The 17,079-nt window shown below is 32.1% G+C and overlaps 2 protein-coding genes across 4 annotated transcripts; one reads left to right on the plus strand and one right to left on the minus strand.

Moving 5' to 3' along the window:
- The first annotated feature begins 379 nt into the window (after positions 1–379).
- On the plus strand, positions 380–14,437 carry LOC125062929 (peroxisomal multifunctional enzyme type 2-like). 3 transcript variants are annotated; one of them, XM_047669134.1, is made up of 16 exons: positions 380–462; positions 1,415–1,484; positions 2,592–2,799; positions 3,328–3,473; positions 4,457–4,608; positions 4,726–4,897; positions 6,101–6,207; positions 6,840–6,969; positions 7,523–7,619; positions 8,578–8,738; positions 9,536–9,662; positions 10,406–10,589; positions 11,339–11,461; positions 11,833–11,990; positions 13,214–13,420; positions 14,102–14,437. In XM_047669134.1, the coding sequence occupies exons 1-16, from the start codon at positions 395–397 to the stop codon at positions 14,317–14,319; spliced, it is 2,328 nt and encodes a 775-aa protein (XP_047525090.1). In that variant the 5' UTR covers positions 380–394; the 3' UTR covers positions 14,320–14,437. The 3 variants fall into 3 exon arrangements, with proteins under 3 accessions (XP_047525090.1, XP_047525091.1, XP_047525092.1); XM_047669135.1 differs by lacking the exons at positions 380–462; positions 1,415–1,484 and adding an exon at positions 2,388–2,516; XM_047669136.1 differs by lacking the exons at positions 380–462; positions 1,415–1,484 and adding an exon at positions 2,400–2,516 and having other exon boundaries at positions 2,602–2,799.
- On the minus strand, positions 14,431–15,402 carry LOC125062961. The gene is made up of 2 exons (XM_047669146.1): positions 14,869–15,402; positions 14,431–14,602 (listed from the first exon to the last, which is right to left on the minus strand). Exons 1-2 carry the CDS (start codon positions 15,068–15,070, stop codon positions 14,433–14,435), a joined length of 372 nt encoding a protein of 123 aa, XP_047525102.1. The 5' UTR covers positions 15,071–15,402; the 3' UTR covers positions 14,431–14,432.
- Between the last annotated feature and the right edge of the window lie 1,677 nt (positions 15,403–17,079).

A 17,079-nucleotide genomic window follows, 5' to 3' on the forward strand; every position in this document is an offset into this window, starting at 1 on the left:
ACATAAAGATAAAATGATTTCAATTACAATACCCTATGTCAATGAAAGTTTAATAACTAATCTAATACAACAAATCTTAATTAGTGAAACTTGTACTGACTCCCGAATCTTATCTGAAATACTGGTTCAATGATACAAATAGTGAGTTTATAGCCTGTGCTGTCTTCATTTTCACTGTACCATTGCTCCTTACTTCAGCATTAGGTAAAATAACTTCACTTAGCTCAAATACTGTAACATCTAATGTAATCATATAAAATATTTGATTTTGCAGATTTTGGTACATCACTTGAACCAATTCTAGTTCATTTAAACACTCCTTTTTAAGGCTGAAACAAGTGTTTTCATATTAAAGATTTTCAGTCACCCACATAAGCTATTAAATTGTTAAAGAATGTTGCAATGTTTATTTATTTTAAAAACAAGACAAAACATCACTAGCAGTTATGTTCATAATAGCAGGTATGAATTTATAAAAAAATTCATTGTACTTTTTGAGCAGATTTTATGAAATAAATTTTATTACTTTTGCTACATAGTAATAGTTACTTCATTTTTATAAATATGGAAACTCTCAATTTGTATATTACTAAAATGTTAGCCCTTAAAGTAAATCAATACCTGTTCCAAATTCTCCTCATTTCACCAACCTCAAATTTAAACGATACTTTCTGGGTTATATCAGTTTGTGGTATTTTATAGCCAATTATGAAAAGATCTGTACTTTTAGAAGTATCAACATTGAGAAAATTGAATCCTATTTGTAGTAACTGTAACTAAAATGACAAAAGAATTACATAAAGAAAAACATAGATTACAATTAACACAAAATTATTATGTATCAATTTTTAAGAGAATATATTAAAACATGTATAAATTATATATATATATATATATATATATATATACTATAAAAACAACTAAAAATGAAATGCTAGTTTGAAAACAGAATAAATTCACAATTGAATTCCCAAATTAAATTGTGGATTTCTTTTGGTATTTATTTCTCGAATCTAGATAGAACATTAACATTCAAAAGTTAAACTAGGATTCACTTTTATAGAATTAGAATGTATATATGTAGTGTAAACTGGTAGTCCTAGCCTAAGCCGGCAGATTACTTGATTATATGGAATTCTGATCAATGGACACAACTTGTCAGTCCATGTTATCATGGCAATTCGATTATTATATATGGCAATTCTATAGCATAAGAAATATCTACTTTTGTGCAGTAATACAAAAGTTAAGGGATAACTGAAAAATAAACTTTCAACTGATACTGCTAACATGTATATGAAATTGTTATACAACTCATAAAAGGTAGGAGATAGAAGATAGTATCATAAAAATAAATAAAAAAATCACATTGATTTAATATACCTGTGAAAAATTGTATTCCTTAATGTTACAGTCAAATATATTTTGCAAGGAACTCTTCACAGATACACCAACTCTTTGTTCACCTCTTTCAAGCATGTAAGGTAAGTGGATGGCATCTGTTAGTGTTAAATGTGTACCCCATGTCAGAAAAATTGCTTCATAAGCCGTTTTTGTTTTTGATTCTTTAACTGATTCCACTCTTAGCTAAAACACATTATAATGTTGGGTTTTATTCATCGATATATTTTGAAGAAACAAGATAATTGCTTTCTTAATGATTAATTTAACAAATAAATAAAAAATAGCTACAAAGCAATCAATTATCTTGATATAATTAGCGCAAGATTTTATATCTTTTGGGATAACTTTTTTTTTACATACCAGGATTCCATTAGGATCATCTGGAGAAAACTTCAGGTATGGTAACTCTTCAAAAGAAACAGTGAACTTAATGGAAGGGTTTGCGAAAACCGCACGAACAAGGTGTTGTTTAATTGTTGTAGCATATTGCTTTAATTTCACCTCGTTAAAATGCAAGTTATTTAAAGGCGACACTGCATTAATCCTCCATTGATTTTCGTTGTAAATAACTGAAAGGAATGCTTATTAAATATACTTTGCTATTTTTAATATACATAACTATAGTTAATAACTTACTCGCTAGATGATCCATTGATGAGAAAACTGATTAATATTGTACGCTGCAGAAGTAATTTTCTTCAAACAAACCATACGAAATAAATCTAGATATTATGTATATTTATGAGTGTAGTGACACATTTTACATTATTAATTATACTGGCACATAGAAGTAATTTTCACAATTCTAAATACATTTACAAAAATACAAACACAACAAGGACAAATAAACAACAGGTTGTAACCGTTGATTTTGAAATTAAATTTCTATCACAGATTGTTAAACTTTTATATATTTAATAGGAAAACATGGCGTTTGACAAAGCACTACAATGAAAACTATGTTTTAAAAACTAAACTGTCACAGTCACATAGACATTAGTCAAAATAATGACGATTGTCTAATATCAAAATATTATCAACTTTAGAATATAATACCTAACATTTATTTTATCAAGGGTCAAGGGACTTTGACCGAACGAAATTTGTGACTCGTAAGTTCTGTCATTTATTCTCATACATTAACATAAATAATATATAACTTTACGCTTGCACTGTTTAATGTTCAGTTTGCTGTAGTAGCGACAATGGAGCAGTTACGATTCGACGGTCGTGTTGCCGTAGTTACCGGAGCTGGTGGTGGGCTTGGGAAAGCCTACGCCCTACTCTTGGGTTCAAGAGGGGCTAAAGTTGTAGTCAATGATCTAGGCAGTGCCAGAGACGGAATTGGCAAGTCAAATTTTGCAGATGAGGTCGTAAAGGAAATAAAAGCCAAAGGTCAGATTCACTGTATTCATAATTATGCTAATCATTATTTATTAGTTTGTGTTTTAATATATTACTAAATACTAACTAACTTAACTATCGTTGTTGAACTGTAGTATATTATATATATATTTAACAAGCTATGTTATGAACAATGTTTTGCATTTTAGTTGAGATATTATTAAAATAAGCATTAAGGTACATATTTTAAAGTTGTTGCTTACAAGACAATGCAGATATGTTAATTTATGTTTTTAATATTGAAGGTGTTAGTGTTATTTTTCAAAATTTGACATATTCTTGGATGTACATTGAATATTTATCCTTACAGGAAATTTGTAGATTATTATTGTAATATCCAACAGGAACTCATTTTCCTTGGCTTACGTCAACAGTATTTGTTATTACCTTTTTAAAAGCACAATAAATGGAATTATAAAACCTAATTATAGATAAAATGTACCAATTACAAAAAAAATTGTTAAGTTTGCTTTCATCAAAGATATGTTTTTGATTTTAAATCACTTTTGCCTTATGTAGGTGGAGAGGCAGTAGCTGATTACAATTCTGTAGTGGAGGGTGAAAAAATTATTAAAACAGCACTAGATAACTATGGACGTATTGACATTCTCATTAATAATGCTGGAATTCTCCGTGATAGAAGTTTCCAGAAAATGTCAGAACAGGTAATGAAGGCTATGTAAAGTTATATTTTTTGTATATTAAGGAATGAATAAAGGCCAGAAAAACATTGTACAAAATATTTACAGTTTATGTAGGGAGTTCAATATACCTTTTCTTATGATAAGAATATGATGTAACTCACTTGTATCAAGCAATTATGCAGTTATATTTTATTTGCCTCAATAAATTCAGATAACTTGTATGCCTTATCAGATAAAAAATGTAAATTGTATTATTTTTGTTTTCTAATTTTATGTAAGGACATTTTTTGTTTATCTTTGCATACCTTAAGGTATGATTATGCAATTTTTTTTGTGTAAATTACTTTTCTTAATCTGCTTAATATTGTATAGAAAAAATATTGAATTTACCATCCTTAATTAGCTTTGCTAAAATGAAACTCTATGATATTAATATTTTCGCAAGGAAAGAGAAATATGTTCTTAGACCATGTAAACTTACAAGAATTGCTCATACATAGATAGGTCTTATAGTAAATTACATTATTATTATAAAATGTACTCATATGTATTCTTCCATTGTTATGTAAATCTTCAATTTCAATGCCTTCATTTTAGCTAATACAAGAGAAAGTTTACTAAAATATATATGTATATAAAAAAAAGTTCTTTAAGAAGGTGTTGTTGCACATCTTGCCTTTGTGGCACAAAGGCCTCCTCCAGCTGTTTCCAGTGCTTCCTATCCCCGGCAAGTCTTTGCCACAGAGGACCGGTGGCTTTTTTGAAGTCATCAGCCCACCGCGCACATGTTCTTCCTCTCCTTCGCTTGGTATTGTAGCGAGGTGTACATTGAGTGACTTTTTTCGACCATTTTGCCCTTTGGCCTCTGAGCAGGTGTCCTGTCCATCTCCATTTTAGCCTTTTGTCTCTGGTCATTGCATCTTCCCAGTAGGTGATCCTTCGGAGATCTAAGCAAGCATTATTTAGGTTATATTCAACTTAGTAATATGCGTTTTATGCATCAGGACTGGGACTTAGTTCATGCTGTACATTTGAAAGGAGCATACAAAACCACACAAGCGGCATGGGACGCTTTCAAGAAACAAAAGTTTGGCCGTGTTGTCATGACATCAAGCAATGCTGGGCTTATTGGCAATTTTGGACAGGCCAATTACAGGTAAATCGCCCATCTGATTTATTTTTTGTATATATATGGCCGAATAGTCTGTTCAGTTTTAAATGTTTATGCTTACACTAATAATTTTCCCTTTGTTAATGTAACTGTTTTATATAGCGCGGCAAAAATGGGCTTGGTAGGGTTAGCAAGTACTTTGGCGATCGAAGGTGCCAAATACAACATCAAAGTGAACACAATTGTACCGACAGCAGCCTCACGCCTTACCGAAGACATTTTACCACCAGACATGTTCCAAGCTATGAAGCCAGAACTCATTGCTCCAGTTGTGGTAAGGATTTTCTACCCATTTCATATATCTTGTTTGGTTTGATTCTCTGATGAAACATTTCATTTCAAACATTCGGCTCTCCTGGAGGAGGAGCACTTTCTTTTATAATATTATTTTTATCATATATCATCGTTTTGTTCATAGTAAATAATAGGAATGTTTAATTAATAATTATCTTTTATTTACACTAAGCTCCATATTCTAATTCGTATCTCAAGTCACAATCTCGTCTTGAGCGCTGTCAAACATGTCAAACATCATACGGAAAAAAATATAGACAACTGTTGACATTTAAAGATCCTGATTAGACAGAGACATAACATTTATTACAAACGAAAACATACACACATAAACACACAAAATAACAATACTTAAAGAAAAAAATAAAATAAGACATCAAAAACAATAAAAATAAAAATTCCGTTTTGCCATTCGTTTCGCTTCCAGTGTGCAATGTGTGTGTACTGTGGTTGTAATTGGCCCTGGCTCAGCATTATGCTGAGGAGCCAAAAGTTCCACAGCGCTGGTCATTCTGCCAGAGACCACAGCAGCTAGTTTGCGCCTCTAATAAAATAAATAATAATAATACCAAGTAGAAAAAAATAATAATAATATTAAAGTTAGAAGTGTAAGTAAATCGTGTGTAACGGTGTATAATAAATAAAATAAAATTAAAAGTTAAAAATAAGAATAATTGTAAATAAGTAGATTTTGTTTTTGTTTTTTGGGTGGATAAAAACTAAATATCGTGGGACTTTTGTTGAGTAAGTAGATGTGTCTTATAACTGCGACTAAAATTCTACTTTAATTGAAAACTCTTCAGCGGAGGAGGGATATTATTCCAACACTTCGTCGCGCTATATTTAAAACTACCACGAAATGAATGAATGAAGATTAGAAGGTTAAGGTTGACGTCCAAAAATATGATAGTTCTCACAAAACAAGAAACTGTGTTCTAAGAGAGTTTTTGGCGACATTTTGAAAGATTTTAAGTTATCTAACTTTATTTTTTTAATTCTTATTATTATGTAGGTTAAAATGTACTTATAACAGAACAGCTTGATGTTTTGAATAAATATGAATTTACTAAACAATCCTAAAACGTTCTTGTACCATAGATTAACCAATGATTACGTTGTTTTTGTCATGGTAACGATGTTTTTTTTTAATTTAAAAAAATGCAGTTTTTTAATACTTTTCCAGGCATACATGGTGCACGAATCATTTGAGGACAATGGTGTAATAATTGACTCAACTCTAGGTTTTGCACACAAAGCACACCTTGTTAGATCACAGGGTGTTCCACTAAGGTGAGACAATAATATTGCACTATGTCACAAAACTTCATTTTTAAATTAGGTTCACTGAGGCAATATTTGGACTTTTATTATCCCTCCCTTCTGACAAATATTGGCAAGAATATTGTTGCAAATTTTTCTGAGTTTTTTTTTTTAATGAAACTTTTTTAGGCGCATGAGGGTAAAATTTTTACTCAGCGTCACGACGATTTGCAACGTTTTTGTCGAAGAAAAGGGAGAGAGCGATTGAGAGTGAAAAAGGGCGAACGTAGCAATATGTCAAATATTAGTATTTTATATTTATAGTTTTTTTTTTAAATATTATATTCGTCATTTGAGATTTCAATAAATTATTTTGCATAAAATATAAAATACTAATATTTCATAAATTCTCTTTACGAAATTTTGATTTTTAAAATATAATTTCGTATATTTTCAATTTGTATATACATATATGTATATTCACTAATATAGGTATTCAAACACATGAAGTGATCATAATATACCTACTGGTACATGATTGGGGCTTTTACCTTAGTAATAATTAATTTACAAAGAAGTTTCACTTCTAACACATTGTGTACGCACGCACGCACTTTTTTTTCAGTAAATGTTTGAGAATGGCATAATTTCATGTGTTTTAGGAACAAACCAGCTGATCCAGTAACGATTGAATCTGTTAGGGAGAAATGGGCTGAAGTTGTGAATATGAATGGTGCTAGAAGGATCGACAAAATTACAGAAGTCACTATGGATCTCGTTCAAAGCTTACAGGTGAGTCATTATGCAAACTAAATAATGTAATGATTCTCAATTTATAAAATTATTTGATAAACAAATAATTTAACTTGACAATTCAAAAGTGTACTTGGTTACCCACTTGAATAAAGATATTTTGAGTTTAAGTTTGAGCTTTCGCAACTGGGCTATCGTTGAATTTTTTTGCAACCTTTTAAACAATCTCAGTAAATTACATAAATCTATAATGAATTGTCTCTCTGCATAATGTCTGAGGTATACATGAATTCAATGTATTTTTTTTCTTTTATTCTCCTACCTCCTACTATATCAGGTTATAGAAAAAAGATTTTCATTTTAAAAAGGCACACGCTTGAAATAATACATGCATTGTATCAATGATAAGTGTGGATTTAATTAAAAGGAAATCATTACAATGATAAAAGAAATAAAACAAAAAAAAATTATATTAAACTTGAAAAAAATTTAACAAATACAAATATTTAACCAAATATGCAATATTTTTCAAAAATTGATTTTGATAAGATAAATGATCAAACGGTGCGTATATATATACTATTTGTTCTAGGACTTCGAAGATCGTAGTAAAATGGACAGCGTTCATCCTTCATATTGGTCGACATACAGCTACAATTCAAAGGACCTCGTATGCTACGCTTTAGGAGGTCTGTATTTATTAATGTATAGTAAAGCTGGCCGTTTCATATATACATACTAGTGGACCCCACAGACGTTGTCCTGCATGATATTTCAAGCTATTAGGATATTAAAGTATGAAAGTACCGACTGCAGCGCCACCTGCCGGGCTGATTTGTGAATCTAAACCATTCCCAGATCCCCTTGAACACACACAAAAAATTTCATCAAAATCGGTCCAGTCGTTTGAGAGAAGTTCAGTGACATACACACTCACAGAAGAATTATATATATAAAGATACATACATTCACCCATGCTTAAGGTCTTACACAACTTTTTTTTTATTAGTAACAGTAAGACTACTTTTATTAAAAAAAATTGTTTTAATACGACGGAATAATTGTAATCTAGTTACACTAGGGAGTGTGTTTTAGGGACTAGCGATAGTTTTGTCCATATTTATTTCATGAATAAAGTTTTATTATTATATCTAGAATTCATTTAAGTTTTTAATATTTTGTAACTAAGGGAACGTTCAAGTATTACGTAAAGAATTTGGGGGGGGGGGTCTTTTTGTAAAACGTTGCGGGGCGGGGATTGAATTAAGCCGTTATTGTTAATATTATTTTCAACTTTCCTGTACTTTACACCACATAATGCTAACTTTTAGGTATATAGAGTCACTAGGTGATCACGAAACGTTTTACTATACTTGGGTACAGAAAAACGTTACGGCGCGTTACATGGGGGGGGGGGGTCCTCAATAATCTCCAAAAATTGCGTGACGTAATACTTGAACGCTCCCTAAGTCACTTTTCTTTTGACGAAACTATTTTAATTTTAGATTAATAAAAAAGCTCTCAACGTATCTACTTATAGTCGCAAAGACTGATTGTATGATTAATAATTATAAAAAAAAAAGATTAATAAATTCGCTTTGAGTTGCATTTTCCCCGATGAATAGTATAGTAATTGTTTTTCTTCAGTTGGAGCATCAGTTGTGAACCCGTCAGACCTCAAGTTCCTTTATGAGAGTCATGAGCAGTTCACAGCTCTACCCACATTCTTCATCCTAGCAGGGATGTGCATGGAATCACCCGTCGTGGGCAATGCCATGCCTAAAGGGAAATATGCTGACTTTACTAATGTAAGTTTTTTTAATGAGTTCTATTCGTCCGGTTTTTATATAAAAACGTAAGCACTATAGGGGGGCAAGGGGGGTCTTAGATTTTTTTATTTTGGTTGATGATTTCGGGGGGGGGGGGGGGGGGCTGGATATAGATGGTGATTACGTCAGCAGTAGCTTAGAATTACCGTGCGCTATTCATTTGTCTAAATTTTTTCGTTCAATTTATTGTATTGCTTTGATACGATTGATGATTTGTCATTTGACGTGTTATAAGCAAAGCAAGTTATTGTTTGTGTTACTGTTAATCGACTGAAAAGTTGAAGTCAATTAGACAAATGCAAGTTATACCAAAAAATTTTCGAAGTTAAAAAAATCTCATACACTCTCATACTTCTATACATTTTGTACTTTTGTAAGAGCTTTGCTTTTTCTGACAAGGGAGAAGGGAAAATAAGGAATTGTAGTAAATCTGCTTACGTAATATTTGAACGGCCCTTTAATTTCTGTGTAAGGATACAAAATAAACAACCAAGATATCAGCGGACGATGTGATAACAATAATAGATTATATTTATCTATTTTGATAAAAAACTTAATCACGAAAAATATAAATATGATAACAAATATGTTATTTTATTCTTAAATATTTTTATTGATACGTAAATTATTTTGTTTGTCGTAGTAAAAAAACTATTTTACACATATTAAATAATTGTGTTTATAAAAAGTAGTTTTTATATTTTTCGAAAATCTAATTTGAAAATTTTTAAAATTTCCCAAGCTTCTAAATTGTTAAAAGAAATTGTCTCGCGTAGATACTTCACGGCGAGCAGTACGTGGAGTTTTTTGGTGATTTCCCGGGGACAGAGGGAAACTTCACCACCAGGAACTATGTGGTCGACGTTTTGGATAAGGGCTCCAGTGCCATAGCTCTTGTTAACAGTAAGTATTTTCACATCAAGTCAAAATACATTCAAATAAATTTTCTTTTCAGGTTTTGAAAGTTATACAAGACTATACCTGTAATAATTCATTTGTTGCTTTAAAAAAAATTTATAGTCTCACTCTTGTCATTTCTTTAAGAAAATTAAAAAATTAAATTAAAGCATTATTCTCCTAAGAAAACAATGCTTTTAAACAATTTTTTAATTATTAAAGTAGGTACAATGTGTCCCGACCAAGGAGGTTTCAATTCAATTGAAGTAGACATTATCTGTGGTGAGCGTGCTGCGCGCGCAACGCGCTGGTTCCGAGCCAATAGACCAATAACAGACTTTTTCCATTTTGGCGCTATTTCGTACATACGAATTTGAGTAATATTTTGTTGGATAAAACTTTAGTAGCAAAAATGTCAAGCAACACCGACGATACTTAAATACATTTTTAAATGAAGAGATTAAATAAAGTAGTGTATGCAACTGCATATAATTAGGTATTAAAACACTCGTGTAATCTTATTTTGAACTAAAACTACACACATGTTTTAATACCCTCTATTATATGACAGTTGCATAAACTACTATTATAAAATATATTGAAATAGGCGTTAAGGGGCGTAACACATAACTTACCCTAAGTTAGTGAGTGAGTTACGAGTGTTGTTTCTGAATCTGAGGGTTATAGTGGAGACTTAGGCCTTAATATGGCTCCCGTAAGATTTGAGATAATGTTTTAATATTTATCAGGCGAAGTGTACCAAGACAAAGAGCTAGTGGTCCGCACCCAGCAGCACGTTTTCGTTGTCGGTCAGGGAGGGTTCAACGGACCACGAAGCAGTGATAAGGCGGTGGGAGTAGTCCCACCTCCGAAGAGGTCACCTGATGCTGTATTGGAACAGCGCACTGCTGAGGATCAAGCTGCATTATATAGGTAAACATTAAAGATTATATATAAAACTAGCAGACTCGGCCAAGCGTTGCTGTGGCTAGGTTTTTTGTTATATTACATAGTAGTAAACTATTCATGGGAAACGCTAGGAAAACACCAGTCATGAGGACTACCATGCTTTTTTACACAGATGCCATTAAATTGTAGCTTATGTGAAACGTTGGTACTTTCAAACACAGCGCCATCTGTTAGAATTGTGAATATCAAATAATGAACAAATAATTTGCAATAAAATAATATTGCGGGTATAAATTAAGATGTAAGCTATCCTATCTTTTAAGTTAGATCAAACTGTACACGGTGTGCAAATTTGGTTGATATCAGTTCGGTAGTTTAGGAGTCCATAGCGGACAAACAACGTGACACGTAATTTATAAATATTAAGAAGCTTAATACTGTGAGCAGTGTTAGTGGTTAAGCGTAGGTGTCCCGGCCCTATCATACATACGAAGCATGGCAAATAATATTTGGTCTCAATTGCAATAGCCTTAAGCCCAAGCCCGTATTGTATAACGTCAATCAAACATAAATCCAGAGCTGTCAAACCTTTTTCCTGTATAAAGTTTGACATATTTGACAGCACTCAGGAAAAGAATGTGACTTGAGATATGAATTAGAATATGTACCTAAAACTCAAAAAGCATTTATTTTATTAATTCTCTAAATATTCAATCCTGTAACATATATTTACGTAAATATATTCTAATGCGATAGATATTTAAAATTTAAAGGTTATCCGGAGACTTGAACCCACTTCATATTGACCCCAATGTGGCTTCAGCAAGTGGTCACCCCAAACCCATCTTGCACGGATTGGCCTCTCTCGGCTTCTCAGTCAGACATGTTATTGCCAAGTAAGTTCTTAACCATTTGTAAAGATATGTAACAATGATTTTTAATTTTACATTTTATAAATTAATTTAGCTATTATTAGTTTTAATTACTCTAACAGTCAGGCTGGTATAAGTTCTAAATTTAATATAATTACTAGAAAAAACAATTTTAAAATCATTTAAAAAAGTACTGTAACATAAGTTTAAATTCCAATCAGTACAAAATGCATTCGGCATAATCTGTTTTCAATTATTAACCCAAGCTCCAATCCAAGATTGGCAATATTTAATTCTGCAAACTATTAATTTAATTATTCCCATCACTATTGTGATGATACCACCTCATATAAGATTTTGACTCTAGACTTTAATCATTATAAAATATTCCTAAGATATGCAGGCAGTGAATCCAAGAATGTGAAGGCCATAAAAGCTCGGTTTGCGAAGCCAGTACTTCCAGGACAAACCCTGGTCACCGAGATGTGGTTGGAAGGTACTCGCGTACACTTCCAGACTAAGGTTAAGGAGACTGGAAACATAGTTATAGCTGGTAAGTTATAGAAAGTGAATGTTACTCTAAATGTAAGGACTAGTGGCTCTCCTACAAATTTAACAATATTAAAAATATTAGTAGAAAAACATCTTAGCATACTTAAACAGACGTAGTTCGTTAGAAGTTCACATTTCAAGGATCGTCATGCTAACTTAAATGTCATTGCTTGTGGCGGCGTCCATGCGGCTCCCAAAAATATGGCGAGGGGGCTGATGGCTGGCCATGCGTCATGCTCGTGAACGGGTGTTACTTGTGGTGACTGGTCGTACTTGAATTCGTGTATGTGGTGATGTTGCTTATTTCGACTATGTGTTTGCTTGTTGTTCCCACGAGAATGTAAGTGCGTGCTCCTATTTCACCATGCCTCCTGCTGATAGACAAATCTTTGTTTTTTTTTTTAGTTTATGTTATTATTATTAATTACTTGATATGTCATGTAGAACATGGTGTAATGGTTGCAGCTCCTTACAAATGTTGTGTAAAAAAAAAATGGCGATTAAAAAGAGTGGCGGAGAGTTTATTGCCAGTTCTTCTCTTCCGTTCTACGCCCTTGATTTGAGAACTGGCAGTAAATGTAAAAGTAGTGTTCATTATGTTACCTACATGATTAAATGTTTTTTTTTACACGTAAGGTTGAAAATATTTTGTAGAGAAAAAGATTTATTGAAAAAGCAAACTATAGCTATGAAATGAGTGATTTTATAGGACTTTTCGAAAAGTGAATGTTTGATAACACCTACAGTTGACTACTTTAGCTTTAGTAACAAAACTTAGTAGATAATGTCGGTGGCAAAATTGACGACTTTGACGACTCATTGGTCTAGTGGTTAGTACCCCTGACTGCGAATCCATGGGTCCCGGGTTCGATCCCCGGCTGAGGCGAACATCGATGTGATGAGCAATTGGTGTTGTTCTTAGGTCTTGGGTGTTTAAATATGTATTTATATGTATATCTATCTATAATACGTATGTATATCCGTTGCCTAGTACCCATAACACAAGCTTCACCAGCTTAGCATGGGACTAGGTCAATTGGTGTGAATTGTCTTTAAAAAAAAAAAAAAAAAAAAAAAAAAAAAAAAAAAAAAAAAAAAAATAATTGTTTCTTATAGTCTAATTTTATAGTTAACTAAACTAAAACACCACATAACATTTGGCCATTACTTGCCATAGTAGCCGTCTATAGAAATATATAATATTTTAATTTTCCTCTTATACAGGTGCATATGTGGACTTGAAGACTGTTGTCAAAGATGGAGCAAGCCCAGCTCCAGTGCAACAATCAACGTCGTCTGTAGACTTGAAGAGTGACTCATTATTTGCCAAAATCCAGCAAGGGATCAAGGAGAATTCCGACAAAGCCAAGAGTATTGCTGCTGTATACTTGTACAATATTACAAGTAATGGCAAAATTGTTAAACAATGGAGTGAGTATTGAAGCAGGATATGCTAATAATAAAAGTTGATATTCATTATGAACACTTATCATATGTTAATTTGTTTATATGGAAGAGTATAAGTCAAGCATGTTTTTACTTAAAGGTTTTCAAATCTAACTTGAGTGCCATGTAATATTTAAGTATAATGCTTTTGTTTAATTTGCTTGCTTTAAATAGTTAAACCCTATTTCCATGTCTACAATAACTAAAAAATGGTTAAGTTCATTTAAACAAAGTTTAATTTGTCTCTTATCTTAATATATATAAATTACGTGTCACATTGTTGGTCCGCTATGGACTCCTTAACTACCGAACCGATATCAATCATATTTGCACACCGTGTGTAGTTTGATCCAACTTAAAAGATAGGATAGCTTACATCTCAATTTATACCTGCAAAATTATTTTGTTGCGAAATATTTGTTTATTATTTGATAGTCACAATTCTAACAGATGGCGCTGTGTTGAAAGTACCAATGTTTTACATAAGCTACAATTTAATGGCATAACCACCAAAAAAGCATAGTCCCCAGGGTCACCATGACTGGTGTTCTCCTACCGTTTCCCTTGAATAGTTTACTACTATGTAATATAACAAAATCATTAGACACAGCAAAGCTTGACCGAGTCTGCTAGTAATATATAATGTCCCATAATTATTTATTTCAGCTTTGGACTTAAAATGGGCCATAAGTGTATATCAGGGTGAACCCAAGAATGGTAAAGCAGATACAACATTGACAGTATCTGATGATGACATGATTGAAATCGCTGCAGGAACATTAAGCCCGCAAGTTGCTTATTTGAAGGGAAAAATTAAGATTTCTGGCAATATTATGCTCGCTCAAAAACTGGGACCCCTACTTAAGTCTGGTGCTAAACTGTAAATGAATTTAATTTTATATGAAGGCAATATGTTATTTATAAGGAAATGTTATTTAAATAATGTTATGTTTACAATCATTCCAATTTAAGGTGAGGGAATAAAATTTTATGCTTTTTAAATAATGGGTTTTATTTTTCCATGTATTAGCAGTTCTGCTTCTCTAACTTCATCATACCAAGCTGCTTTCATATGTGGCTGAGAACTCAGGTCAATAAATTTTGTTGCTTCAATTTCTGGTAGTCCTTTAGTTTTTACTGCTATGCCTATTATGCAACAGTAAACACCTATAAAAGACAGACTTAGCAAATATCATATAATATGCTGAATGGTTTTAAAATAAATGGTTGTATAATTAAGAAATATAATTTTAAATGGATGATTATTATATACAATGACAAAAATAAATACAAGAGATAATTAGTAATTAATAATGATAGGTATAGGAAAAAAGGAACCAATACCAGATTTCTTGTCTATAAATAAAGAATACATTAAGAAATGTTACGAATGGCACTATAGATTAAGCATTCATAATATTTTTGTTGATTACCTTTTTTTAATAAACTTTTATCAATTACACCATCAGCAGTTCCACATTTCACAATTTTAGCTCGCCCAGAAGAATCAGAAATTATCAATATTATAATATCATTCCCAACCGCTTGTTCAATAGTTCCTTGAACCCATACCTCTAAAGGTGTAGGCTTGTTTATAAGATCTTTAATTAAAAACTTAGTGGGGTTCATAGCCATATTTTATAACAAAACTTTACTTTTTCGAGATAAAATACTTTAGAGATTTTAAAATTCATTCACGCTCTCACTATAATCGTATTACGTAGACTGTATGTGAGTAGTTTCAAAAAATAGTATTTTTTAAATTTTATCGTTGATTATTTGTGTTTAAAAAATATAACCACTGATTGAGATATTATACCAACTGCTAAATAATATTTTCGAATCTCAGACAAATTACACAATATGACTTTTACTAATACTATTGTATTTTATATTGCTAATGTATTGTTTTTGTTTTTAGAATTGTGAATTTTGATGGTTAAATTTCGAAACTTTGTCGCAGTTTTTTAAGTTATATCCATGACCTGGATACAAGCTCTTTGGTCGAAATCTTCTAAATGACAAATATTTCGGGTTATATTTTAGGGTTGCCAGTCACATCAAAATATATACTGGCATTCCTCCAAAATTATAAAATCTAATAAAAGTCCTCCAATAAATTACTGATTTATCTAAATAAAAATGTGTTCAGTACTTCATCTTTAAAATTAATAATTGTTTTAAGCGTATCTGAAAAGCTAAAGCAAGAATATTACAAGATGGAAATAAAAAGTATGCTGTATGAGTCGTTCACACTCCAAGATGGTTCCATTTGGACAGTTTTGATCTGTGTGCAATTTCTCAAAAAAATTACCAATTTTATATTGTAAAAAAGGACTACCTCCAGAAAAGTCTTGAACAAAAATATTATTGGTACGACAAATATTACGACTACTGTTTAGCGCACAAAATACATTGAAATAAAGAAAGAACTAGAACTAATAACTTACGATTCTGCTCGGAGTAGATGGATTAATAGGTACTTATCCGGGTTACTAAGATGGCTTCGCTGATGATGCATTATTGATTTTTAAGTCTTAATCCAAATCTTCCGATTACCAGGGTGATATGAATTTATCATATTTCCTCAAATTGATGAAGAGAAATCTTTTGTGGTAATGGATAACTCTATTTACTACTGCACTGAATAAAGCTCTAACTATGAGCAACTTAAAATCTGACATGCAGTAGTGGTTACGTGAAAAAGGGTTAATTTTGAAGGAAATTGGGCTAAAGCAATGCTGTACGACCGTAGATGACCTCATAAATTGTGGTGATGGTAAAACGCGTTGTTGGGAAAAATGCTTCTCAAGACTCAAAAGAAATTGTAAAATTGACAGAAGATACATTTGCAACCAAATGATTGACGAATACAATGTCAGCGATAGTCTTATAGATGAAGAAATTGACCGATTTATAATTATTAGATTATTTCTACAATAAATGACAGCGGAACTGAGTCAAATCACGATACTAACTGGCTCCATTCATTTAGTCATTGCAGTACAATATATGGAAGAATTCCAATTGATCAAAATTATGCAATTAATACTTATCTAAATATTTCAACTTATGTACCTATTTATTTCTTAAATTCCGTCCACTATTTTATAAGTTCGAGACTCATACTTACATTTGCAGAATAATGGGGTGTTAAATTTATGCGTGTTGGCAACATTACGACGCGCGATCACCGCGTTGCGTCGAGGTGACTTTTTTCTTGAAACGGAATTTACACCAAAATATTTTTGTTTTGAGGACGTATAATATATATGGGCGGATGCCCTTCATTATTAGAATCAGCCATATCTTAATAATTTTAATGTTGGTCACCAAACTCAAAATCTATTTACTATTAATTAGGAAATCTCTTAAACAAGCACTTTCAATTAGTTTTGTAACAAAAAGACACCAGATTATTTAGAACAAAAGCGATTCGTCGCAGACGTGGTGCGCTCGCCGTTGACGTTCGAAAAACTCCAAACGATTCAACATGGCCGCGCTGACCATCGATAGTCGATACGACGCTCCGCCAGACTTGACAACCGTCAAATCTCGTTCCAATATTTGCAGTATTTCTTAACATGGCGCTAGGAATGCGCCGTCACGGCCGGACTGACTTTCGACCGTCCTCGGGCGCATCA

Source organism: Pieris napi, chromosome 2 (genome assembly GCF_905475465.1).
Source record: "Pieris napi chromosome 2, ilPieNapi1.2, whole genome shotgun sequence".
Taxonomy (NCBI): Eukaryota; Metazoa; Arthropoda; class Insecta; order Lepidoptera; family Pieridae; genus Pieris; species Pieris napi.